The sequence below is a fragment of the Leopardus geoffroyi genome, chromosome C1 (genome assembly GCF_018350155.1).
Source record: "Leopardus geoffroyi isolate Oge1 chromosome C1, O.geoffroyi_Oge1_pat1.0, whole genome shotgun sequence".
Taxonomy (NCBI): Eukaryota; Metazoa; Chordata; class Mammalia; order Carnivora; family Felidae; genus Leopardus; species Leopardus geoffroyi.
Window position 1 is genome coordinate 55,428,985 of NC_059328.1, and position 26,752 is coordinate 55,455,736.

A 26,752-nucleotide genomic window follows, 5' to 3' on the forward strand; every position below is an offset into this window, starting at 1 on the left:
TCTAGCTTTGGAAAAAACTGTCCTGCTGCCTCTAGGAATTTACTTTAAGTACATAGAGTATTGAATGAACCCTTCATCTCACGTAAGTTGTTCTAAAATGCTGATGAATTTAACTTCACCATTCTATCCTTCATTATTTCCTGCTGTTCACAAAATACAAATAATACTCAGTTGTGATTTTATTTGGTCAGTGTGCACCAGTAAAGTTCTTAGGGCTGGCCAAATAACTGCCTTTGAAAGATGTGCTTATATGCATATTTGATTGTGCTTTATTTAAACTCTAGGCTGGACTGCTTCTGGTCATGTTCATTTACAGGTGTCTCTGCTGGTCACTTCCCTGGAGGATCACACACTCTAAAAATCCAAAGCAAAATTATCTAAAAGGGAATAATGGGTATGGTTGCCCCTGGACATCATGGGTCATTGGACTCTGCCTCATCCCCCATTATTCAAAGCTCACGATGCCTAGAGTGGAATTCCATAAAGAGTATTCCAAATTTAATTGCTTAATGTTATAAATTTATAGTTAATTTTTTTTCTTGATGATTTATTGGTAGTATTGAGGTATAATGACATAGAACGAGATATAGCTATGTAGGCTTCAGAGTGTATCTTAAAGTAGTCACAATTTTCAAGCTATTCTGTAGGGAAAAGCCATAGTAACATCTTTCATTTTTTTCACCCATTTCAGAAATATTGTTCACACACGAACTACAGGCAATCTGTCGTCATCAGCAGTAAGAACATAAGAATTGCCTTGCTGGGTCAGACCCATGGTTCATCCCGTTTTCTCTTTCAGAAAGCATCACCAAGGGAAGTGTTGTGGGCTGGCTTAGTTGGTCGTGTGTGCTGTCAAGCTCAACAGGTTAGGTAGGGATGTGCCGCCAAACATTGTAGTTTCTTATTAACAATCTGGCCATAGCTTCTGGAAACTTTTTGAAGATACTTCTGTCTACAACCTTGATTCCTCTTAGGGTTAAGTATCTGTAGGTGGAGTAGCCACAGTTAAAAGTAGTCCCATACCACATCTTTTCTCATGCTTGAAGATTTTACAGTGCCCCCTGGTGTAATGGTATGAAGTGAACAAACGTGGTTTTCCCTGTAGGCGAAAATACTATGGTTTTGTAGGCTTTAGTTATGTCCCTTCTGTGTGTTCCATAGTTTTTGGTTTTGTTTTTTCTTTAACTGAACAAACTGTAATTTTTTACTCCTACTTACCCCTTTTAGCTATGTTACATCTTCTATGAGAAGCTGTGACCAGACCGTACCTTATTTCCCAAAGGGCAGAAATTGTGGTTTTCTGTAAACATGGAGATTCTTTTCTAGTTTGCTTCCAGGACCTTCTTCTGTTAGTAGTTGCACTTTGAGTGCACAAAACATTATTAGAAATGTGAGCTTTTTCATCTTTTTAGTCAAAATCCATAGAGCACGTTATCCTGAAAGTCATTTGTTCATTTTTCTGTGACATTTTTACCTTCCAATTTGTTCACCAAAATGAAGTGCATTTGCCACTTTCATGCCTTATAAACCGCCTCTGCAAGATTCTACTGCAGATTCTCTCTACTCACTACCTGGAAGATTTGGTAGCCATATGCAAATTAGAGATTTTATTGTAACAGGCTTGCAAATATTTTTTTTTTTTTTTTAAGTAAAAACTTAACCCAGCATAACTCTGATTATCTGAATGCTACTCCAGCCTCCTGGATGGCCCACCTGACTTCTTCCTTAAGCACTATGGATGCCATTAATCTTTAAGAAATAATAGTAATTCTTCTACAATACCATTGTGGTATCCAGTCAACTCTGGCTTCCTTTGCTTGGCTTTTAACATCCTCCATTATCCATTTCCACCATACCAAATTTATTTCCAACAAGTCCTCATCACGTATCATCTGTTCTTATTTAGTCATAGCTTCTGTAATCCCTTTGGCATTCATACTCATTTCTGTTTCTGTGTACTTCCAGTTCGTTACATAATTGTTCTGGAATTATGATGAATGGCATTAAGCTGAAGGGGACTTAAAGACCATCAAATTTATTTCCCTCCATTTACAGAGGAGGAAAATAAGGCCTAGAATGTTAAGTTGATTAGCTTATGGTTACATACATTTCTTTGATATGTGTTTTGTACCTCAGACTGTTGGAAACTTCACATCCCTATATTTATTATATCCCCATAACCAAGGGGACAGTCTGATCATGTAGTTTGATGTTATAACTACAGTTAACAGTCTTTGGTGGACTGTTAACACAGGCTTTCAGTAAAATCCTAAGCCTTTTCCACTGTTGCCTTCTCACCCACATGCTTACTTGCTCAGAAATTCTAAAGATTTGTCTTAATATTCCTATTATTATTGTGAGGAATTTTTAAAATAATGACTTTTCAGTTTTTTTTGAGCTTCTACTCTGTGCTATGCACAACTTAGGCCAGGTGGTACAGTGATGACAAAAAGACTAAAATTCCTGCCTTTAGGGAATTAGTTAAGTGCAGGTATCAGCACACTTTCTCTGTAAAGAGCTACAGAGTAAGTACTTTAGGCTTTGCAGGCCTTAAATTCTTTGGCAACTACCCAGCTCTGCTCTTGTACAAAAGCAATCTTAGATACTGTGTAAATGAGTGGGTGTGGCTGTGTTCCATCGAATATTATTCACAAAACCTGTGGCCTGCCCATGGGCCACAGTTTGCAGACCTTTATTCTGGTGACTTAATAGCACTTCATAGTTTACAAAACACTTTCCTACACATACCTTTTGCAACAGCCCTGTGTGGTAGACACATACATGATTTTATATAGGTAAAGACACTAAACTTTCAGAGATGAGTGTTTAGCTCAGATCTTGTAACCCCAACCCAAAGTCACTTAGTACAGACAGCTCTTCTCCCATCCCATGTAGTTCAGGAATGACCTAGGGAAGAAGTGAGCACACCTCTAATGATATATTGGTAGACAAAGGCAGCACATAAGCCGAGGAATTTAGGGAGCTTTTTGTAGCTCAGATTTAGCAGGAAGATAATATACGAAATATCCAGGAAAGTTCAGGGAAATGATTCATTGGTAGGCCCTAATTTGGCTTTGAGGTATTGCTGTAGCCATCACAGAGTCTTCAGGAGCTTTAAAATTGCAACCTGTGTTTGTTCAGAAATTATTTTGTACTCCCTCTGATTGGCATCATCCCTGTCTCTTCACCTACAGATCCTCTGATTTTAGTTGGGCCACTCTGAGCACTTGCCTGTAGTTTTAAAACTTCCTATAGGTCTCTAAAATTTGCTAGTTTAAAAGCCTTTATGCATTTTCCCAACAAACATAACCAAAGGAGCTTTCCATTTAAATGTTCAGATCCTGGTGGGATAGATGAGGCAATGGAATGAATGTAAGTGAAAATTAGGACATATTTGCTAATAAAGCCTTCTAAATTTAACCTCAGTTTTAGTTTTCAGCTTTTTTAAATATAAGAAGGTGATTGTTTCATTATTTCACTTTATTTTAAGGGATTACATGGATCGTCTTCTAGATGAAAGTGAAAGTGCTGCTTCTAGTCGAGCACCATCCCCTCCCCCAACTGCCTCAAACAGTAGCAACAGCCAGTCTGAGAAAGAAGACGGCACTATAAGCAATAGTAATCAGAATGGTAAGCAACCAAAGAAACTCTTCTGTTTGTTCCTAATGAAGGGCACTTGTCTTTAGTAGCATGGGCAATTCAGTTTTGGTTTGGATTAAACTTCCAAAGCAGAAGTTAAAAATAATAATTGTCAGTACCCATGGCACATACATAATATGAACATACATACATACATAAGCTTAATAAGAATATACTATCAATAGTGACCATTTCTTCTAAGAAATTTATTCTTGAGTAGCATGTATTTTCTTAGTCGGGATGCTTGGATAGAAACACTCTTGTTAACTCTTAGACCACAACTCCAGCACCATTTCACATCAGAAGTACATAGATATTTATGAAATACTTTGAGAGCCGTAATACTTTATCAGAAAAGTGCTTAAAGCATTTGATGAAAAGTAGTAGATAACAAGGGCTTGAATAGTTTTTTCTTTGCTAGTGTAATATGCTTGAAGGATGAGAAAAGATAAAGCAGGTGTCAGGCTCTACATTAATACTCTACAGAAACGTAGAGTACTCTACAGAAACCTAGATAAATGTAGGATATTTATATTATCCTATATTTATCTCTGTGAGAAAGAAGTAAATGGCATTCCATTTTGTTTAAGGTTCAGGTAACGTTCTTGTTTAAAATGTATAATGGACCAAAGATCACTGTGTTAGTAAGACCTAGTCAGAAAATTATTTTGACTTCTACTTTAATTAAAATGGTCTTCCTAAGTAAGACAAGCCTTCCACTCCTCTTAAGGAGGAAACGGGTGAATTAGAGACAAGCTCTGCACACCTGTATTCTGATGTAACAGTCTTAGGGGAGGGCCAGGGAGAGTTGACCTCACGACAGAAACTAGAAGAGGAACACTGTGAAAGACTGTCCCTTATTCTGACCTTTGGTCTCACACTGGCACCGCTGGAGCAAATATATTTTGTTCATTTAATGACCCCTCTCTGTTCCCTCACTGCTTCCCCCTAAGAACAAGTCATACAAACAGAAAAGAGGGCCCGGCAGCCATTTCCTGGTCTAAAAAGGTTCGATGACGTGTTGTCTAATGCTATCCTGAGGTAGAGTAAAAAGCTAAAACTCTGATCTTAGGACTGGGGGATAGAAGCTCAGGGATGCAAATAGTTGATACTACTTTGGTCTTTCCCTGTTTGCTCATAACACCAAATGTATTTTCCTTTTTTTTTCCCCTTTTTTAACCATTTGATGAAAACATGCAGTTTGACCTAAGAAGGTGTATATAAATTAAGTTATTCAGTAGCCCAGAAGCCATTTACCTAGGTACCCACAATCAAGATTCCTAGGTTTTCAAGGAAAGGATGGATTTCGCCAATTCAGTTTTCTTTCTTTTGTAAGGGGCTTAGTGTCTTGAAATCTCATTTTTTACCTACTCACAGTGGTCACTTAGCTCTTTGTGCTTTACTGTAACAGAATGGTTCCTTCTGCATCATGGTGCATAACATCCCCGTATGCATGTATGGGTTGAGTGCACTTTTGAGTTGGGGAAATTGAATATTTTCTTGGACCAAATATAATATTTGAAGCTCATCCTTTATACTGAATATTTTTCAGATAATTAAAAGTTAATTCTCTCCTGTGGCGCATTCTGTATTTTACATTAAATGTCTGTCTCCACAATGTCTACTCCATTTTGTAGTCAACTGTAACATGCCCTTTTCACTGTTACTTTTATCAGAATAATTATTCTTCTCTTACCTACTATGGAGACATTTGTGTTTGCTTTCATCACTTTCAAATGTATGTTTGGACAGTGCCAGCATTACTTTTTTAACATAGTGGCAGATTATTTAAGTCTATTTAGATAAATATGTAATCTTTACCTTTAAAACACAGTACCCATGGGTTTATTTACATTAAGAATGAAAAAGTCTTGTCATTTTATACGGCAGTAGAAAACTCGAGCTTCTAAGGAATGTAAAATTTTTTTTACATAGTATTAGAAAGTTATAACCATTTTGCTAAGTCTAATAATTTGTGCATATCTTTGCTTTAATTTATCTTATTAGACTGCTGGACCCAGTGCTTATTTGTGGTCACATTATACCAACATGCTTCTAATATATGCCAAATTCTATTACTTCTTTATGTTTATAACTTAATCTTCACAACAACCCTGTAAGGTAAATCTTTTACTACCCTCATTGTACATGTGATGAAACTGAGGTACACAGAATGTAAATAACTTTTGCCAAAGGTTACGCAGTTACTAAGTAAATAGAGCCAGCATTCAGACTGTATATATACATAGATTTGGTATCTCTCATCCTTGATGAAAAGCTATTCCATAATAGCTGTTTCTGAATAGTTTACAAATTTAGCTTTTTAATACTAGCAGTTTCACTTATGTTTCTTCCAACGTAGGGGTGTCATCTAATGGACCAGGTGAAATGTTGAACAAAGAAGAAATAAAAGCTGAAGGGTTACATGTGAATGGACCAACAGGTGGAAATAAGAAACCACTTCATGCAGACGTGGATACTAATGGTTATGAAACAGATAACCTTACCACTGACCCAAAACTTGCCCATATGACTGCAAGAAATGAAAATGATTTTGATGAAAAAAGTGAGAGACCTGCCAAAAGGCGAAGGGTAAACAGCAGTGGAAAAGAAAGTCCAGGTTCTTCTGAATTTTTCCAGGAAGCAGTGTCACATGGAAAATTTGAAGAACTTGAAAACACCGATGACTAAATTTTAGACTTATTTTACTTTCTTTGGAGTAAAATCTGGTGTGACTAAAATTTTCAGGGTTGATGGGTTACCTTAAAAAGTTGATTTCCTTGAAGCAGTTGGTTAAATTCGAAATGAGTCCTGATTTTAGTAAGATTTCATAATTCTGCCCTTTGTAGACTTTTTACTTTAAAAGTGTAAAGACCCTGTTAAGGCTATAACAAATAGTTTAGTAAATTTGAATGAACTATGGAAATATCTGTACCTTCTCATTTGATGTGTTAATCTTAAAAGCTCACTACCGGTACTTTTTGCTTAGTTTGATGGCAGAGAAGAAAAAACCAAGTTCTGATTTCTGTTGAACACCAGTTTTTCTGAGTTTCTTGAAATGTCTTCTTTTTTTAAGACATTTTCTCTCCATACAAATTGAGTGTCATTATTAAGGAAACCCTTATGAATCCTGAAAGTTATACTAGCATGATTTTTTATATATAGAAGTTTAAAAATAAACCAAGTCAGGTTTGTATATGTAAAATTGTTGACATCAATGATGTCTTTCCATATTCTTATCTGGGCTTAAGAAATACATTCTGTATTTTTCCAGATTCTTTGTAGCCTTTGAAAGATTTTTACAGTACATATGTCTTGACTGAGCTGTCCTTTCTTAATACAAAAGCTTGTATAATTTTCTTAACTTGTACAGTTGGTAAACTTTTATGAGAGGAATTGATATTCTGAGTCTGTCAGCTTTCATTTTATTTTGCTAAGGTTTTTCTAATGAATTTTTAAGTGTTTGTGTAGTAACTAAGTCATGTTTCTTATACAGGTGGTAAAAGCATTCATAAAGGATTGTGAAAATTTGTTTTTTCAGATTTCTACTTAAGGACAAATAGTTTGAGAATTCTGAAATTAAGCATGATACCTAGATCGCATAGTTTGTTTTGCGTTTGCTATAATTTTCAAAATTATTTTTGAAGCAAGACAAAAGTTTAATGTTAGCTTAAGTGCTTAAATGTATCATGCTGACCAGAATCCTGTTCGATTATTTTTATATGCATTATAAAATTTCCCATTTTTGCATTAACTAAACGGGAAAAGGTCAAGCAATATTTAGATATTGGCACACACAAGGAGTTGGCAGATAACAATATTGATTTTATGTGGAAAAAGTGATGAAGTTGAGTGTATTTCCAAAATGAAGATAAGATGAATAACCATTGCTCTGATTACAAATAGGATCATCTATTTGCATAGCCTTTCAAGAGTGCCATTTTATTTTTAGTGCAAAATTCTTGTTAAAAATGTAGTTTTATACAGCTGATAGACCAACCTATATCCAAACTTTTATAAAAGATTATTAACTATTCTTGTTTTTTTCACACAGGCATACCCCAAATGCTTCTACCAATTCATTTTCAGCCATCAGTTCAAGAGCCAATGCCTTTTTAAAATAAATCTTCTGTGGTCTTGTTTTTAATGGCTCAACTGTTTAATACAATTGAGTAAAGGTTTGCACTGAGAAATTATGGTTTAGGCCTTACCCCATGAAGTATTACTATTAACATATGTTCAGAACTGCTTCCTTCCACCAATGTGAACAACTCTTTTCCCCAGTGTTAAAAAGCCACTTAACAACACTTGACTTCATATAATGTACGTTCACTGTTACTACATACATATCCAAGTAAATCAGAGTTTTGGGTGGAACTGTTGAGAAGCCTGAACTTTTTGTTTTTGTTTTGTTTTACCCTACAACATTTAATTTATCCAGAATGGCAGCTTTAGCAGATGGTCACAATCCATTTTCTAAATCAGTTTTTATTACACAAATCCAAAGTATCCTAGCTCCTAGCTCTTTGTCAAAGATGGTCTATAGACGTGTTTCAAATGAATAGTGACGCTGTACTTTTTAAGTTGTTGCAATATTAGAGACGCTGTTTTCACCTTTTTTTAAAGATGCATTTTGTTTGCAGGTTTGTGAAGTTCTTGGAAACTAATTACAGGAACATTTTTATTACATTCTCAGGCATGTTTGCAAATATGGCACATGTATACATGTTAGGAAATTTTACTTTTCTTAATCTTACCTTTTTAAAGTATACCTAATAAAAAGACATTCCACTACTATAATACATAATGCTCAGCCTTTCATGAAGAAATATGAATTGTATTTTGTGTTTATACAGGTATTTCACAGTACTTTGTTCTTCATAATGCAGCCACTATAACTTGATAAGTCATTGCACTACTTTAAAATTTTTAGTAATATCATGAATTTAATTTGCTTTAAGATTTAGTACATTTCATAACTCTTGAACTCTTAAACTGCATTGGGAAAAGAAGACTTTGTTAATAGTTTTCCCCCACCCCGTACCCACCCTCAGCAAAGCACTATTTGAAATGGTATTCTGTTTTATGATGTGTTTTCAAATGGAGTTCAGAATCTGCAACTCAGTTCAACATAAATCTGTTGAGCTTTAAAATGTATTTGAATATTTAAATAGGCATTTAAAATTATGAATTAGATGTTTTTAAATTTTAAATTTATGCATAGTAATTTTGCACTGTAAAATAATTCCCTTTTCCCATTCCCTGTCTGCCATTCTGAATATGCTTATTAAAATATTTTTTTAAACATACTTGTCTACATAATGCCGTGTGAATGATTTTCATTAGATTGATTCACTAGGTTTTAATTACAAATTTTAAGTGTATATAATACATACTGTTTACAATGCAAAATATGTATAATCTCTGGCCGTCCTTCTCCTAGATCTCTCACATGAACTAGTGTTTGAGTGGCGTCTGGTCCCTTTGACCTCATCTTAGATGATGTATTTTTGTCTTTTTTTTCTTCCAAGGGGATCTTTTGGTTTGCAGACCTTTATTCACCCACCTTCCTCTAAACTATGTAATTAGAAATTTACCCCATCTTTTGTAGTGCAGTTCGTATCACATAATATTTTTCAAAAAACTTCTGTCACAATATTTACTTTTTTCTAAATGGAAAATTAAGAGTGGGCATTTTTAATAAGTGAGGGTCGGTGAGTTTCCATAGGCAAGGTGTATGCTGATGACTCTAGAGGTGTGTAACTGGCTCTGTATCACTACTAAATGCCAAAACAGAAATAAAAAGTTTCCCACACGTAATCCATATTCATGAAAATTGCCAGGTGGAAAGTCATATGGGGAAGAATAGGAATTTTCCAAATTGTAAACCTTTTGTTCTTTTTAAAAATCACTTTTTCTGTATTCTATGATTCTACTATTTAAAATTTTTAATCATAAAATCAACTCTTCAATAATCAAGTTTAATCCTTTGCAAAGTCTTACAAGTCATGGGCTGATGGATTAGCCTCATTTTCTAATAATAGCAGTTTTTCATAACCTCATTTATTATGTACTCTTAGGTACCGAGCTGACATCTTTTGACATCTGTAAGTACATGAGTTTTTCCTTTTCTGACCATGATCATTTTTTTTTTTATTTTCACTTGTGTTTATACTAGCTCCTATGACTTATTTAGGATGTATGATATATTCAAAATGTCATTTTGCTTGCTCGAAGACCTCTGAACACCATCTTAAAGGCAGCCTAGTCTGTGAAGGACATTGAAGAAACTGCCATGGAGCTGAACTCCCAATTCTCCTTTGTGCCAACTGATAGGAAAGGCTTCTTCACATTTAAATGTCAACAGTGACAAGTTTGCTTGTATCGTCTTCTCCGGCAAGTATCTGGGCCTATACTTGTACCAGCTACAAGGCTTGGCTTGTGGCTTCAGATAACGTGTGGCATGTTTTCTTTTTCAAAGAGAAGGCATTCATTAGTAGTGGTAGAAGTGTATGCTGAGCACAGAGCATGCAAAAGGAAGAAACAGGCATGATCTCAGGGAAACCGTTTACCAGACTCTGTGCCAGAGAATTCTAGCTAAGATTGTCCTTGAGCTTAATGTTTCTGTTAGAAATTAAGCAACAGTAAATCTACATACAGTTCCCCTAAGAAAGACCACTTATTTTTAACTGTAACATAACCGCTGTGGATTATTCAGGACTTCCCCCTTTTGTCACTGTCCACTGAGTACTACTACTACAAGAGTAGGGAGTCTCCTGACCTCCTAAAGTTTGGGAAAAGTGAGGGAGGCCTAATGCACATTTGACTTGGTTATAAAACAAATACACTTTCTAATATTCTCGTTAACACGAATGGTTGACTGTAGAGTTGGCTAAATCTGTCTTTCTGCACACCAGCTAGAACTTGCTTGTAGAGTTCAGGTAGTTGTAAAATACATGGTTTTACTCTTTTCTCTCTGAAAGACGATGGACTTTGGATTAAGGACTATACACTTAAAACTTTGTATAAAGAGAACAAGAGGAGATAGGGACCCTGAAATGATTTCTCTCAGAACTGTAAGAGATCAAGCAGCGAGAGTGGCATCAGACTAACCTGAGCCACTGTAAATTGCTGACCAGAAAGAAAATCCAGATTTAGTGAAAGAGCTTGCTCCAAAATGGGGCTTTTCAATACTTTTTCCTCCCTTGTCAGCTAGCTATGCTTCAGCTGAGTGAACATGAGAGACCTGGCTGTGAGCTAAGAGTAGTACCAGTCATTCTGAGTATGAATACACCAGTAGTCCCCTTTGAACATAGTTTGTGGTTGATGGAAATTTATTCGGAGGACGTGGTTCTGAGCTTCCAAATAGCCTGAATTATGAGCTTCATGAACTGCTTTGCCTCGTGGCCTCTCTACTACGTCACTGTCTGTATTTGCCCTCCGGTGTTTAGTAGACAGGCATTTGCATTTAAAAGTAGCATAAACACCTCAACTGCCCAACTATAAAATACAGGTGAAACTTACTGTGCCAGTATCACAGAGCTCTTGGGATTTAAAAATCACACATTAAAATTAAATACATAAGGAAATCAATCCTCTCTAGAGAGCACTAGATGAAGATCCAGCAGTAGTACAGGCGTACGGTCCCTTTTCCAAAATTCTTGTGACCAGAATTTTTCAGATATTAGAGAGGTGCTATGTTTTAAAGAATATCCACAACCAGGTCTCGAACCTATGGTTAAACACTTAATGGCCACCGTAAAATGTATTCATATTCACACACATTTCAGGTCCGATATTGCTGCCAAATGAGTTTGGCAACAAACTCAAGAAAAAACTTGGATTTCAGAATCGGAAACCTGTAGTAGCCTTCAAATTTTGCTAGCACTCATTTGGCAGTCGATCCCAATTTACTTCGCTACATAACTGGCAAAGAGGCGCGTGAACAGTAGGCCAAACATACACGAACAGTGTATTCTGGTATCCACAGCAGCTTCACCAGAGCCCTTCTAAAGAGCCAACAAGTACCCTATAGATGAAGCAGCTGGTGAGAAGAGTCCACCAAAGTCCAGACGTGACCCCTCTGGAGCCTTCCCTGCAGTCCTCAGTTTATGGAAGGGGAAAACCTAAGGCCCCAAATGGAAAAATGTCCGACAACCTCAGATTGAGCTGCTTAGACAAGGGCAGATTCCTCTGTCCTTTTGCTTCATGGTTAAGTGTCTATGTATTTATGGCTAGAGCAATAGGCTCAACCCTTGACCGGTCAGTCCCTACGGCCCAGAAAGTGAGTTATTAGCCACCCTTTAGCCAACCCATCATTGTGGCTAGGTAAATGGCTCTCATAAGGCAACAGCACTTTTTAGGTTAATTTGGCTTGAGCAGCTGGGGAAGAGGCATTCCTCAAAAGGAGCACGTGTTAGTCAAAGAAAAAGGTTCATTTGGCATCTAAAGCCTATTGCAAGTATTATCAGATGCCATTAACGAGTGATTACTGTTATATGCACTGTGCTAAACAGTCATTATAAACCGATTCTCACAGCATTACAAATTTTTACAAATGGGGAAACTGAGCTGTCTTGGGAAGCAGACTTAATATTTTCCAATGATCTGCATTTATTCAACTATGTTCCTAAGTTAGATCTTTGTGTTTAGAGAAGATGTGTGTTGCAGGGCAGAAAGCGGATATTATCTACAAACAACCTGTTCTACCCTTTTTTTCCCTCAAGTCTAAGTTCTGGAAAGGAGAAATTCCCTCAAGCTGGGAAAAAAAGCTGGTCAGTAGGCTCTGAGAATAGTTGGAATGCGAGTTCATTCTTTACGAGACCTCAGAAGAGGCTGCATGTGTAGGTCACGCTGGACTTCAGGCACTGAGACTTACACCGTGCCAAAGTTTGGAATCTGCAAGGCCACCTGCCTTCAAAGAATACCTCTGAGACAGTTACCAAGGAGTTTAGCGGTGACCATGAAGGGCTGAAGACAAGAAGATCCTTCTTCTATTTTCAAGGCACCATATAATTCCTCTGAATCCGGTTTAACCTTAGAGAAGGACTGGCATTGAATTTCCTGCTAGGTGGTAAAATGGGGACTCCTCTGATTTGATTTAAAAGAAGTAATTTGACACTTCCTCCACACTCAAACGTTACACTGTACTGCTTGTTCCAGCCGGCTCTGCAGACAGAGCAAAAGGTAGGCCTTACAGAAAGGCAAATTTACATTCTGTAAAGCAAATACTTTTTCACAATTACCACTGTTCAATAATGGAACCTTTTTCTGCCTCTTTTTCCTCACCTCTAAAATAAGAACAGTAAAACTTACTTTAAAGGACTGCTTATGGGACTAAAATGTATCAATAATTAAGGTGCTAAGAAAAAATGCCTACCCAGCATGTAGCAAATGCTAAGTAAATTTATTTTTACTGTTGCATAGCAAGTATTCCAAAGTTTACTATACTTAAAAAACTACCTTTTTGGAAAACATTTGGAAACCTTAAATACCTTAAAAATGTTCATCTTTGATCTCCTGAAGTTCAGATGGTCTCCTTGAATAGAATAGACTTAGGCAAAAGAAATTCACTATAGCCTTACTTATAAAAATTAGAAACAGATTTCATTATCACCTGTTAATTGTACCTCCTAAAATAACTCAAATACTGTTTCTATTCTGTGCTTTCACAGATACACTACAGCACCCCATCATGTCTCACCAGGACACAACAATCTTCTACAGCTGATGTATTTATCTATACAGTCCTGCCTTTCTCTGACACCCCCCACCCCCCGAACAGTAATCTGCACAGCATCCTTGGTGATCCTGTTACAGTGCAAATCTGGTTTACAGCAGGTCCTCGATTTAGGCACACCAGTAGCCAGTGGGCCAAATCTGCCTGGCAACCTTTTGTTTTGTTCTAATTTGCACAGCTTTAAGCAAGTAGGTACCACAAGCTCAACCACTAACGATGTATTGACTGCATTCATTTAGATTCACACTTTGAATCTGCCTGGCCCCTCTCTTATCAACTCCTGACCTACAATCCCAATACTACAGCTGCTGTGAGCTTTCTAAAAGGAAGATGAGGCCATGTTTCTGCCTTGCTATGCTTTAAAAATGTAGCCATTAGTCAGGTACTCTTGTCTAGAGGTATTCATTTGGGAATGTGTACCCACAGTGTGCCCAGCGCTATTCTTTCTAGGTGCCAGGGACACTGCAGTGAGCAAAACAGACCAACATCTGTGCCTTCATAAAGCTTACACCTCATCAAAAGAGACACATGCTGCCAAGAGAAAGCACAGGAGGGAAATACGGACAATGGTGGAGTGCAATCTCAGAGAGGCTGGTCAGGGAAGGCCCACAGAGAGGAGGGCATTTGCTGGAAAGACATTAAACAGGGATGCATTTCAGACAGAAGCAGATACACTGGCCCTGGAGTGCTCGAGGGCTGTCCCCTCCAACATTTCCTCAGTTCAATACTAGGTGTCCTTCAGGAATCAGCTCAAATACCATTTCTCCAAGGAAATTTTTCCTACCATTCTTAGGATGATATTCCTCCCCCACATTCTTACAATTACCTCAGTTTCATGATTCCGTCATTTGTAGATACTGTCCTCAAAAATATTCATTGAAAAAAATTACCTGAAGGATAAGCACACATGATGAGGCAACTCTTGATGAAATCCTCCTTCTGCATTCTCCTAATAGAGGGATGTTATCTGGAATTCTTTGGGAAGAAAAGGTTTAGGAATTAAAGTCCAGATTTAAATTTATCAGCTGAGGGAAGCTGGACAAACCCCTGAGCTTTGCCTAAGCCACTATTCGTGCAACAGTACTGTAATATGAAAAGACATGATAAAGGCCTGACTCCATGAAGGAACACAGTAGGCCCTCAGTAAATAATTGTTTCGCATGCACACTGCTTGCCATCATTTATTCCCCCAGTGGCAGCCGCTGCCACAAGAGGGCCCCATCAGCACAACTGGAAAGGCCTGTCTGCTTTGGCTTCTCAGATTTAACCAGCTACCGGCTCATGCCTAAGCTTCAAATCCATGGTGTATGAATTCTGGAAGAAGAATGGCATTTGACAGGAATATAGTGATGATGAGCTTGGTACGACCAAGTCTATCACAAGCAGACAAAGCGAGACAAGAACCTAACATGGTGGTGAAGAGCAAAAGTCTCCTGAGTCCAGCTGACCGGGGTCTGAATGTGGGTTTCACAACCACATGGAACGATTTACTTCACTCGGCTTCATCTGTTAAATATGGTTGTGTCAGGCCTCTGCTGGGGGCCTGGGTGCCAGCCCCAGTGAGCTCGGTCTAGCTTGATGGAGGGATGAACGGTTGATGTGATGAGAGCTGTAGGGAAGTCCTGGGAGTAACCAGTAACTGCTCACCTGCTATGGATACATGAAGGCACCAGCCCTGTGCTTTGCTCCTGTCAGCAGTGCCTCTTCTGTGGCGGTCTCCGATAATGACAGCCCTGTGCAGGGAAGCCACATTGAGACAAGAAACCAGCAAGGGGCTGAATGAAAGAGCATATAACTCACAAATTAGAAAGTCAAATTCTAAGAGGATTTTTAAAACCTGCCTTAAGGGCAGTCTCTTCAACAAATGGTGTCAATAAAACTAAATACTAACATGCAAAAGAACGGAGTTAGACCCTGACTTTCTACCACGTACAAAAACTAAAAATGGATATAAGACTTAAATGCACGACGTAATTTTACAAAACTCCTTGAAGAAAAAAACATAGGGGAAAAGCTTCATGACAATGGACAAAGCACAGTCAACAGAAGTAAAAATAGATAAACTGCACTACATCAAAATTTAAAACTGCATCAAAGGATACAACAAGAATGAAAGGCAACCTACGGAGAAGAAAATATTTGCAAATAATATATTTTATAAAGGGATGAAATTAGAATATACAAAGAATGACAAATCAACAAAAAGTCCAATTAAAAAAATGGACTTGAGTAGACATTTCTCCAAAAAAAATTGCATATAAATGGCCAACACGCATATGAAAAGATACTTAACACCACTAATCATTAGGAAAATACAAATCAAAACCACAATATGATCACCTCACAAACACTAGGCTGGCTACTTTCAGTAAAACAAAGTAAACGTTACCAAGGATGTGAAGAAATTGGAACCCTTGTGCACACTGGTTGGAATGTAAAATGTGCAACCACAACAGAAAACAGTATGGGAGTTCCTCAAAAAAATAATAATAATAAAATTACTGTATGACCCAGTAATTTCAAAAGAAAACATATTTGCACACATCACTGTAGATTCTGTGTTACCCCAAAATCTTTTTTTAAATTAATTTTTTTTAACGTTTATTTTTGAGACAGAGAGAGACAGAGCATGAACAGGGGAGGGGCAGAGAGAGAGGGAGACACAGAATCTGAAACAGGCTCCAGGCTCTGAGCTGTCAGCACAAAGCCCGACGCGGGGCTCGAACTCATGGACCGTGAGATCATGACCTGAGCTGAAGTCGGACGCTTAACCGACCAAGCCACCCAGGCGCCCCCTTTTTTTTTTTTAATTAATTTTTTTTTAACGTTTATTTATTTTTGAGACAGAGAGAGACAGAGCATGAACAGGGGAGGGGCAGAGAGAGAGGGAGACACAGAATCTGAACGAAAATCTTATGTTAAAACCCTAATCCCCAACGTGATGATATTTGGAGATGGGGCTTTCAGGAGGTAATTAGGTCGTAAGGGTGGAGCCCTCACGATAGGATTAGTGCCCTATAAGAGGCAAGACAAAGCTTCCTCTCTGCTCCCCACCATGTGAGGATAAGAGAAGATGGATATTCCACAAACCAGGAAGCAGGCTCTTACCAGACGCAAGATCTGCAAGCACTTTGATCTTGAACTTTCCAGCTTCTTCTCCAAGGTGAGAATATATGTTTGTTGTTTAAGCCACTCATTCTACAGTCATTTTTTAGAGCAGTCAAAACTGATTAAGACACCCACTTTTTGCAGTATTATTTACAATGCCAAGAGTGGAAGCAACCCAATGTCCATCAATGGATGAATGGATAAATAAAATGTGCTATATACACACAATAGAATATTATTCAGCCTTAAAAAGGAAAGAAACTATGACAACATGCTACAATATGGATGGACTTCGAGGACATTATGTTATGTGAAATGAGCCAGTAGCAAAAAGACAAATACTGTATGATTTCACTTATATGAGGTTTTCTACAGTAGCCAAATTCATGGACAGAAAGTAGAATGGTGGTTTCCCAGGGCCGGAACAAAGGGGGAAATGGGGAACTGTTTAATGGGCATGGATTTCAGTTTTTCAAGATGAAAAACTCAGGAGACTGGTTGCACAACAATGTGAATAGACTTAATACTACTGAACTGTACACTTAAAAATGGTTAAGATGGTAAATTTCATGCTATAGGTATTTTGTCACAATCTTTTTTAAAGCCTTCATGTACTCGTAATTCAGTTCAGCTTGCCCAAAATACCTCTCTTGATGAGCATATTTTATTTTGGGGTTATGTCCCGGTAAAGCTATTCAGAGGCTTAGACTCCTGATTAAGCAGATGAAATATTTTAAAAGTAGAAAGATTACCATTTCTTTCTTTTGAAATTACCACAACTGTGCCAGAGACATATTTAATCATATGTGTGAGTCATACAAAATACTTGGGTGGCTATAAAGCAAAAATTTTTCCTGTGTTTACTCTCAGTACTCTACTCACTATTTACCAAACAAATCTGCAACACTAGTTGGGTTAACTACCACCCAGTTCTGACTCGCTCTGGAGCTGGCAGCCCCACAAGACTCCCAGGCTCGGTCCCATACGTCGGTCACCTCCCCCACCCCTTTCCAAAGCAAATCACAAGTCCATGTTGTTAACCTGTATGTCTGACCAATCAGCTATAAATCAAGGTTCCCAGGACCTCCCCCTCAGGTTTGAATACTTTGTTAGAGTTGTTCACAGAACTCAGAAAAACAGTTTATTTACTAAACTACTGGTTTCCTACAAAAGGACGTAACTCAGGAACAGCCAGATGGAAGAGAGGCATACACAGGGCGAGGTGTGTGGCAAGGGTGTAGGCCACCCCTGTCCCCTCCAGACACACCACCCTCCCAGCACCTCCATGCATTCAGCAACCTGGAAGCTGTCCAAACCTCGTAGTTCAGGGATTTTTATGGAGCCTTCACTATGCTGACATGATTAAATCACTGGACATTGGCAATTGATTTAACCTCCAGTCCCTCTCCCCTTCACCTAGGCGGGTGGGGCAAGACGCCTGAAAGCTCACAACCCAAATTGCCATGCTTGGTTCCCCCCACAACCAGCCCCCACCCGTCCTTAACAAAGTCAGGTGCAGTTGGTTAAAAGAGGCTCATTATGAAAAATAAAAGATACTCATTTCATCTTTATGGCTACAGAACTATTTCAACAACTGGGAACAAAACTAAATATAACAAAAAAAGATACTTTTATAGCGCTTATAAAGTACAAGAGTCTTGGAAGCTATGTGCCAGGAGGAACAGGGACAAAGACCAAATATAGATTTCTATTATATACCACAATGGCAAACTATTTTATTACTAGCTTTCAATCAACTAACTGGATGCTATCCTCTTGAATGTGGGCAGACTTAATGGCTCTTTGCACTTAGAAAGGAATTTTAATACATGTGTTCAGGAAAAAGTATTTATTTGACACCTTTACAAAAATATTTAGGCACATAATTTTCATGTTTAGGTCACCTGATTTACACATCTCAATCCTTAGTACCTTTTAAAACCACTAAAATGGTCATTTGGTAAATAGGATCTGTATTGAAAAAAACACTATGATAGGCCAACATTTATAGACAAAAAATCAGTTGATCATCAGCATGAGAAAGAAACACTTATGAACAAAGTAATCTCTAAAAACATTTTTGTGAGACAATAAATCTAACCAGTAGATTTCTTTTTTTTAAAGTAACTCAAAAAAGAAAGCTTAAAAAAACCCACCATTGAATTTCTTTTCATCCCGTCACGAAGTGGCACCCCTTTAAAGGTAAGAGCTAGAAGACAGGTGATGATGCCAAAGATCTATAAGCACCAACAACTGAGATAAACGTGGATGCACAGGCAGCATGGAGCAAGGAAGAAGGCAGGTCTGGCCTGCAGAGGAGCAATTGGGAAAGTTTTAACTGAATCACCATTCTGAGGTGAAGATAAAAATATTTTTTTCTGTTTTGAAATTCACCATCAAAATAGAAGTAATTTTGTTCCTTTTTAAAAACAGGTGGAATCACATCACATGTGGCATCACATAATGGCCAATATATATCCAGTAAGTATTTAAAAAAGGAAGACTACTGTTATTTAAGCGCTCTAGAGGCAATGAAATAAAGGGTCACATTTTTCAAGAAATACACACATTGCCCAGGCCTCCAGCATTTAAGGAGCACAGATTAAGAATCTAGTTTGCTTCCAGCCTCACCATGAAATAGTGACAGTAATAACACTTGCTGAGTGCCTAACACGTACTAGGCCATTGTGCTCAGTGGTTTCGCATCCATTGTCTCACTTACTGTGAATATTACCATTTTTCCCTCAAGGAGGGAAAAATCAATTATAGTCTTGTTCATAAGGAGGAACCAATACAGAGGTACCCCCTTATTCACAGGGGATACGTTCCAAGACCCCTAGTGGATGCCTGAAACCACAGATAGTACCGAACCCTACACGTTTTTTCCTACACATACATACCTATGATAAAGTTTAATTTATAAATTAGGCACAGTAGGAGATTAACAACTAATAATAAAATGGGAAAATGGTAATATACTGTAATAAAAGTTATGTGAAAGTGGCCTCTCTCAAAGTATCTTATGGTACTGCGCTCGTCCTCGTGACAGTGTGAGGTGATCCGATGCCTACTGAGGAGGTGGAGGGGAATGACGCGGCATCGTGACTAGCATTCGGCTACTACTGACCTTCTGAAGATTTGTCAGGAGGATGATCCCGTGCTTCCAGACCTTCCTTGGCCACAGATGACTGAAACTGAAGAAACGGAAACCGCGGATAAGGGGTACCTCCTATAGTACACAGTTAAGGGGCAAGAAACAATATGCGAAGCAGAGGGAGGAAGAACCCAGGCCATTCACGAATTCTAATGGCCTGGCACTTATCGCAGAGCTAGTAGTTTGAGTTGTGAAGTCCTTTTAGATTAAAAAAAATGCTTCAGCTCATGGGTGGGTGGGACACCCTAATCTGTGGTGGTAACTGCAGGCAGCTCTTAACTTACAAATCACTGACTGCTTTCATCTCCTTTCACTATGGGTCTGGCTAAAGAATTATACATTCCTTGAGAGCAAGAACTATGTCCTGTTCAGGGTGGTTTCCCCAGAGCTTGGCATAATGCCCTGGCATAAGACTGATGCTCAAAAAATCTCTGCTCACTGATGAAACCATAATAACGAAAGCAGGTCCAAAATCCTAGGCACTATTCCAAACCAGTCAAATATGAAACTCTACTATTCTTTCGGTGAAGAATCTGTATCAGCTTTACTGACCTGAATTTTCCATGGATTCTTGATACAACAGGACTACAGAAAACTTGCAGATGCATGGTATTTTAAGCCTATGTCCACACTGGATCCTACAAATGACTTATAAAGTCAAGAGCCAGATGAAGCAATTAAAAGTCACCTGACACGTTGGCCACATGCAGTCTGGTCAACCAGACCACAATCAATCTGACACCGACTAAAAGCAGATGGGCCACAAAGGATCCTGCTGTCATTACCTCAAGAGGAGCCCCTAGTCATACAGAATTGGGTTTTCAAAACTCATCACAGCTCATCTGTCTCAAAGGGAAAATCAAGGATTTAACTCTTAAGCTGCCTCTCTTTCTCCCAGGAGGTAGTTAATAGGGCATAGAATTTTTGCCTTGTAAGATATCAACCTTGGGGCAAAATCCAGACACTCTGGGTGATGTGAGAATACCAGGTAAATCTCTAGTGCACTATACCCAAGTCTGCACATAACTGAAAAACTCCAAAACGGCTGGCCAGTCTATTCAGTCTCCAACTTCCCCAGGCTGCTTTCTCCTATCTTGACATGTTGGTGGTAGTCAAAGAGGGAATCAGAACATTGACAGGGCAGAAGCTGCGACTTACTGTACTGTGTCTGGCCAGAAGGTTCAGCACAGGTGGAGGGCCCTAAGGTCATGTGCATGTAGTGAGGCTGTAATTACACATGATATTCTCAAACCTGGAGTGATGACATCTTCAAGGAACCTGACCCCCAAGAAGCAGTTCAACCCTTGCTGGAATTCTAGCACAACAGCTACAGACACAGCCAAAGGCCTTTCATGACGGGAAATTCTACAACACAAATGATTTCTAATATCAAAGTTCCCTACATGTGACTTGACAGAAGAAGAAAGAGAATCAATAAAATTAGCTCTCACAAGGCCTTTCCACTGTGCCCAGTCAAAACCAGGCAGTGGCAGGCCACATCTATCAACCGAGCCCAGCCTGGAAGGTAGACACAAGCTCTGGCATGTAGAGTGACACATCACTGCCCCTAATTTGCAAAGCCTATTCCTCTTAGGCTCCAAATTCAAACAAACACTTGCCTCCTTGGCTGACTCAGCCAGCCATCTCCATTTCCTCACTTCCTCAGAGGAAAATGGCAGCATGGCTCAATGGAAGAAACATGAATTTTTACTTATTAACAAGTCACTTACCCTCTCTGAGTCTTCTCATTGATAAAACAAAGACAATAAAAATCATCTTACACAAGATAATATCCTATGCTCCCAGTGGAATTTTCTCAGATCAGATGATCCTAGAAAAAAGTGAGCCCTGGGAGCTTTTGGCCTGGAAGTTGGCCGTGAGGTTAATTCTAGGGACCCAATACCACTGATCAGGCTTTAGTAAAAACAAACCCAAATAAAAGAAACACATGAATATGAAAATGACCTCAATGTAATTTTTTAAAAAATAAAAAGAAATCAAAACCTTCCAGGCCTCCTGTTAAGCCACCCAAATACCAACTGTTTAGATCAGTAGAGCCCTATGGATTCCAAACCTAATGAAAGAGAAGTTAGTGTGCACCAGTGCAAAAGCACCCAGCCTCTTGCACACTGACTGCACAACTGGCCTGTGCAGACACTCATACACGAAGTCGGTGGATGCCTCTGCACCAAATCACAGGGCTGTGTGAGTAAATCCCCTGCCTGCCCAAAGAGGCAATTTAGGCAGTGCCTATTCACAGCTGCTCTCCCAGGATGCAGCAAAGGTCTCAAGAGAAGCTGACGTGCTCATAAGGTAAGCCAAGGGACACAGGATGTAGGTGACAGTATGCAAAGACACAGGTATGCTCACGCCATTTAAGGAGAAAGGATGGTGATGGCTGTAACAGCAACACGCTGAACAAAGACTAAGCCTTGACAATGCAGAAACCTCTAAAAAGGCCTTCCCCTCAAACCAATACATTCAGAAATATAAGACCTACTTGTATTAATTCAAAGAGGCGTAAACAGAGTAGCAACCAAACCCAGAGGAGGGAAGCACAGGAAAAAGACAGCGTCCACCTTGCCTGCCTGCCTGCCATTCTCACTCAGAGAAGGAAGGCTGAGCTGCATGGTTTGCAACAAAATATAGCTGCTCTTCATATATATGACTCGTGATCTTGGGGTCACGAGTTGAAGCCCCACGTTGGGTACAGAGTTTAAAAAAATAATAAAATTTTTTAAAAAATAAATAAACAATATGCCGCTCTTCACATACATGTCATCTCACACTGTAGCATATGGTAGCAAACCATTGTGGGGTGGGTAGAGGCAGGTACTTCTAACCCTGTTTATGGATTCGCAGTTTCTAAGAGCTGAAGAAAGTTTCTGTGACTTGTTCAAAGTCGCAGCATCTTCTGGATGGATCATAAAGTTAAGTTTTCTCTCTTAACCCTCAGTCATGATAGCAAGAGATCATTCAACTACCTCCAAAAACATCTGTGCACCCCCAGCACTTAGCATAATGCCAGGTACATATTGCATACCCAGTACATTTGAGCTGAATGAATGAATCATACAGATGGCCTCCTTCCTCTATCCCTTCATCATCCCCATCTTACACAACAAAAAGGGAATAGCATAATTTCAAGGAATGCACTCTGCTCATTCCATGAATTCCCAGGGGAGCCAACATGGAAATCAATACAACCTCAAGGCACATGTAGTTTTTTAGTGCCAAAGTTGTCATCTTTAGCAAATGCAGGGATAATATCCTTATGAAGAAAAATCCTTAAGAAATAAAATTCTAAAAGGAGAAACTTTAGATACTTGGCTGCATTTCCAGTAGAAGGAAGACTGAGCTACCTCAATATGCAGCAACAATTTCAATGCGGAGGCTCCAGTTGGAGCACTTTATAGATGCAGCTCTAAGGGATACCTGGATATCAAACTATGGAATAAAATATTTTCAAAACACTGATGGTTCATTGTCAGCATAAAAGAAATAAATTAAAAAGCCCGGTACATTTTCCAGTTTGATATAAATTAATTCCAATGGCATATTTAAAATAGAGTCAATTATAAGCTTCTCTCATAAAATTTTAAAAGGCAGCAATCAATCCTCAGATTGTACAAGTGCAAAGGAATGGTATTTTCTCTGTAATCAAGACACCTGAGTGTCTGTGTAAGAAATGCCAGTGTTCTCAGTTGATCAAAAGCTTGGGCCTAAGTAGCAGAAGTGATCCTCTGGGTCATACTGCTCCTTTCCCCTTAATGTCCAGCTTGTTACTGGCCTCTGACTGCTTGCTCAGCTGTTCCTCAGAGAAAGTGATGTAGGAATACACCAGGCTCCCAGCAATGCTGCAAAAAAGAAAACCACCATCAGGGAGGAATGAAGGAACGACACATGGAAGGGAGACTGGTACGGGGGTGGAAGCTACCTTCATATATCAACAGCACGTAAAATTACAACAGATAATATGGAATCTTCATCTACCAAGTAAGAGATGCTCCCTCATCATGGCATTATCCACTGGGGAAATGAATGCTTGCACACATCTGCCAACAGGAGTGCCAATTTTACACCACCTTTCTGGAATGCGATTTGTTGAAATCATAAACCTTAGAATTCTGCTTATCCTTTTCACCTAGCAACCTACTCCATGGAAGAATTGTGTACATCTTCAGAGACTTATCAAGAAAGTGTTTACCACAAAATTCATAACAGCAAAAAATTTGATAAAGGGTAAATGTCCCAAGGGGGAATTATATAAATCCACACAATAGAATATTATGTATCTCATAAAATCATATAATATGAAAACAGGTAATGACATCTTAAATGAAAAAATAATCTCACAAAACATTGAATATTGTCTAATCCCATTTTATTTACATAAACATGAACATGTACATCGATATGCATCAGAAAAAAAGTCTAGAAAGAACCCAAGAATATTAATGGTTGTTACATAAGATGGTGAGTGAGCTCAGAGGTGATTTCTTTTTTATTTCTATTTCCTGGATTTTCAAAAATAATTATTCAAAACAAAGAAATGTAATTTTTAGTAAGAATGAAAAACATCCCAATTATTAAGTAAACATGCAGATCCTGGGGGATTCACAGACCTGCTTTCTGACTAGAATCAAGTTCACAGTGGAGAACCTATCATCTGAGCCCTTGACATGAGGTGGTTTCTCATACCCCTCACTTGTCCACCACACCAACCACCAGGGAGGGTTCGCACATGAGGGACACTGATTATACTTGTCTATTCTCTGCAGGGACTTCAAACCCACATGGGATACACAGCTTCCTGCCCCAGTCACTAAGTGAAAGTAAGCCAGAGGAGCTCAGGAGCATGTCAAGAGACTGTTCTGATGTGTTCTTCTGCTAAGCCTGACACCTGTGACTCTTTTGGGTCTCCAGCTGGCAGCCTGGCCTAGACTCTGATTTCAGACATGCCTGTCCTGGGTTGGGCCCCCATCTTTTGCCTGACCCCTTGACTCATGAACTTGCCACTAATCTGAAATTAGTTCTATTCTCCTCTGGGCTCTGGGGTTCCAGCACCATACCAGTTGCAGCAGGGTGAGAAATGCCTAGCTAGCTCCCTACAAATAAGGAAGGAAGATCAGGCAGTCACAGCACTTAATCATCAAATTGTGACCATTTACTAAAGTCTATTCCATGTCAAGCATTTAACATACATCTGCCATGGCAATATTCCTACAAAGTACAATATCCCTGGCAAGATGTTCATTTTACAGATGAAGAAACTGAGTTCCAGAGTCATAAGATAACTTGCTGAGGGTCACAAAGCATCCTAATAATGGACCAGAATAAAACCCGTATCCCTCTGATTTTCTCCACTGAAACAGCTTCCTCCCTTATGGCCCCTGCTCCACTTGATAGAAGAGATACCAGTCCTTATTTTGTTCCCATAAGCCTATATATTTCCAAAGCCTTACTCTGAGCTCTACAAAGTCCCTTGCACAGGCCTGACACTTTGTAGCAATACAGTAAATAACTGCTTAACTGAGTATCTGTGATGGCCCAAAGAAACTCCAGACCCTCATGAACCCAATCTTTGTGCCAGTTTCATAGAGCTTCATCTTTTCCTTCATCTAGTAGTTTTTCCATTTCTTTTCTTTCTTTCCTTTTTTTTTTTTAAGAGTTTGATCTCTCAGACTCTTCTAGAAACGTTTCAGGTTTTCTAGTGCATCAAGTAGATGATTTCCCTGGTAGCTGGGCTAGGACTACGAAGATGGCTTACTATAGCATACTTCCTGACTGAAGCTAAAATTCTCTGAGGTTCACATGCACATCTACATGACAGGCAATTTCCCTCGGCCTCCAGCCCCATCTGAACTCACAACATCCTGTCATCTGGGTTCCCCCTCCCAGGACAACCTCAATATAACAATGCTTTCTTTATTTTTCCTGTCAAGACAATCTTTTTTTCCTTTTTTTTCTTTTTATACTACAAGTTTATTGATTGACTGATTGATTAACTTCATTTTTTATTTTTTAAAGTTTACATCCAAATTAGTCAGTATATAGTGAAGCAATGATTTCAGTAGATTCCTTAAATGCCCCTTACTCATTTAGCCCATCCCCCCTCCCACAATTTGATTTTTATATTAAGCTGATTTCACCTGGATGGAAGTAATGGAGCAGTGTAGGACTGAAGAAGACAAAGAATACCCTGGAATACTACGGAATCACTGTAAGGATGAGGCCTGGACCCTATATCCCTAGCATAGTTAGTGTAATGAAAAGACATGGACTTTGTGGAGTTAGGTCTTGGTTCGAATCTTGAATATACTGCCAGCTTTGTGCCCCTTGGCAAATTTATTAATTTATCTGAGATTCTATTTCTGTATTAATAAGAGTAATACTATCTCTCTAGGCTTGTTTGCAGATAAAGTGAGATAACTTGCATAAAGAACCAGGCCCTAATCTTGGCACATGGTAAACAATCAGAAGATATATATTCCCTACTCGCTCTTTCCCTGTCAGCTCTGCTACTCCTAGACTCAGAGGGGAGATGCACTTTGGGAATGCGGGGAAGCTGGGAGGAGGGGAAGAAGAGGATGGTGAAAAAAAGAAAGGGAAACAGGCCAGATGTGAATCTATATGAATCTTGATACATCACTACCAAATGGTTTGGAATTAGTATCTTCTAATACTTTACACAAAAAACTTCTCAATCTATTGGCTCCATAAATATTCACATTAAATATGACAACCTCTGATACTCTGGATTTGTTATTTATATATTTGACCATCCTAAAGATTCACTTTTTTTTTTTTTTTTTTTTTTTATAAATTTTTTTTTTCAACGTTTATTTATTTTTGGGACAGAGAGAGACAGAGCATGAACGGGGGAGGGGCAGAGAGAGAGGGAGACACAGAATCGGAAACAGGCTCCAGGCTCTGAGCCATCAGCCCAGAGCCCGACGCAAGGCTCGAACTCACAGACCACGAGATCGTGACCTGGCTGAAGTCGGACGCCCAACCGACTGCGCCACCCAGGCGCCCCAAAGATTCACTTTTTTAAATCTCAAGCCATCTTCCACTTGCCTAATATTCAGATCACAGCACTACCATTAATT

General features: G+C 38.9%; 2 protein-coding genes and 1 long non-coding RNA gene across 15 annotated transcripts in view; 1 reads left to right on the plus strand and 2 right to left on the minus strand.

Moving 5' to 3' along the window:
- The window catches only part of MIER1 (MIER1 transcriptional regulator), a 60,543-nt gene extending 51,595 nt beyond the window's left edge, over positions 1–8,948 (plus strand). For all 13 annotated transcript variants that reach the window (XM_045477768.1, XM_045477771.1, XM_045477769.1 and 10 more), the window contains 2 exons: positions 3,491–3,630; positions 6,002–8,948. In XM_045477768.1, coding sequence (XP_045333724.1) covers positions 3,491–3,630; positions 6,002–6,330 — 469 coding nt within the window. In that variant the 3' untranslated portion in view covers positions 6,331–8,948. The remainder of the gene's footprint in view (positions 1–3,490; positions 3,631–6,001) is intronic.
- A 784-nt stretch (positions 8,949–9,732) lies between these two features.
- On the minus strand, positions 9,733–15,530 carry LOC123598031. The gene is made up of 2 exons (XR_006712354.1): positions 15,026–15,530; positions 9,733–14,353 (listed from the first exon to the last, which is right to left on the minus strand). It is a non-coding gene; the product is annotated as an uncharacterized LOC123598031 (long non-coding RNA).
- A 2,790-nt stretch (positions 15,531–18,320) lies between these two features.
- The window catches only part of SLC35D1 (solute carrier family 35 member D1), a 51,220-nt gene continuing 42,788 nt past the window's right edge, over positions 18,321–26,752 (minus strand). Inside the window, exon 12 of the mRNA XM_045477783.1 lies at positions 18,321–23,497. Coding sequence (XP_045333739.1) covers positions 23,389–23,497 — 109 coding nt within the window. The 3' untranslated portion in view covers positions 18,321–23,388. The remainder of the gene's footprint in view (positions 23,498–26,752) is intronic.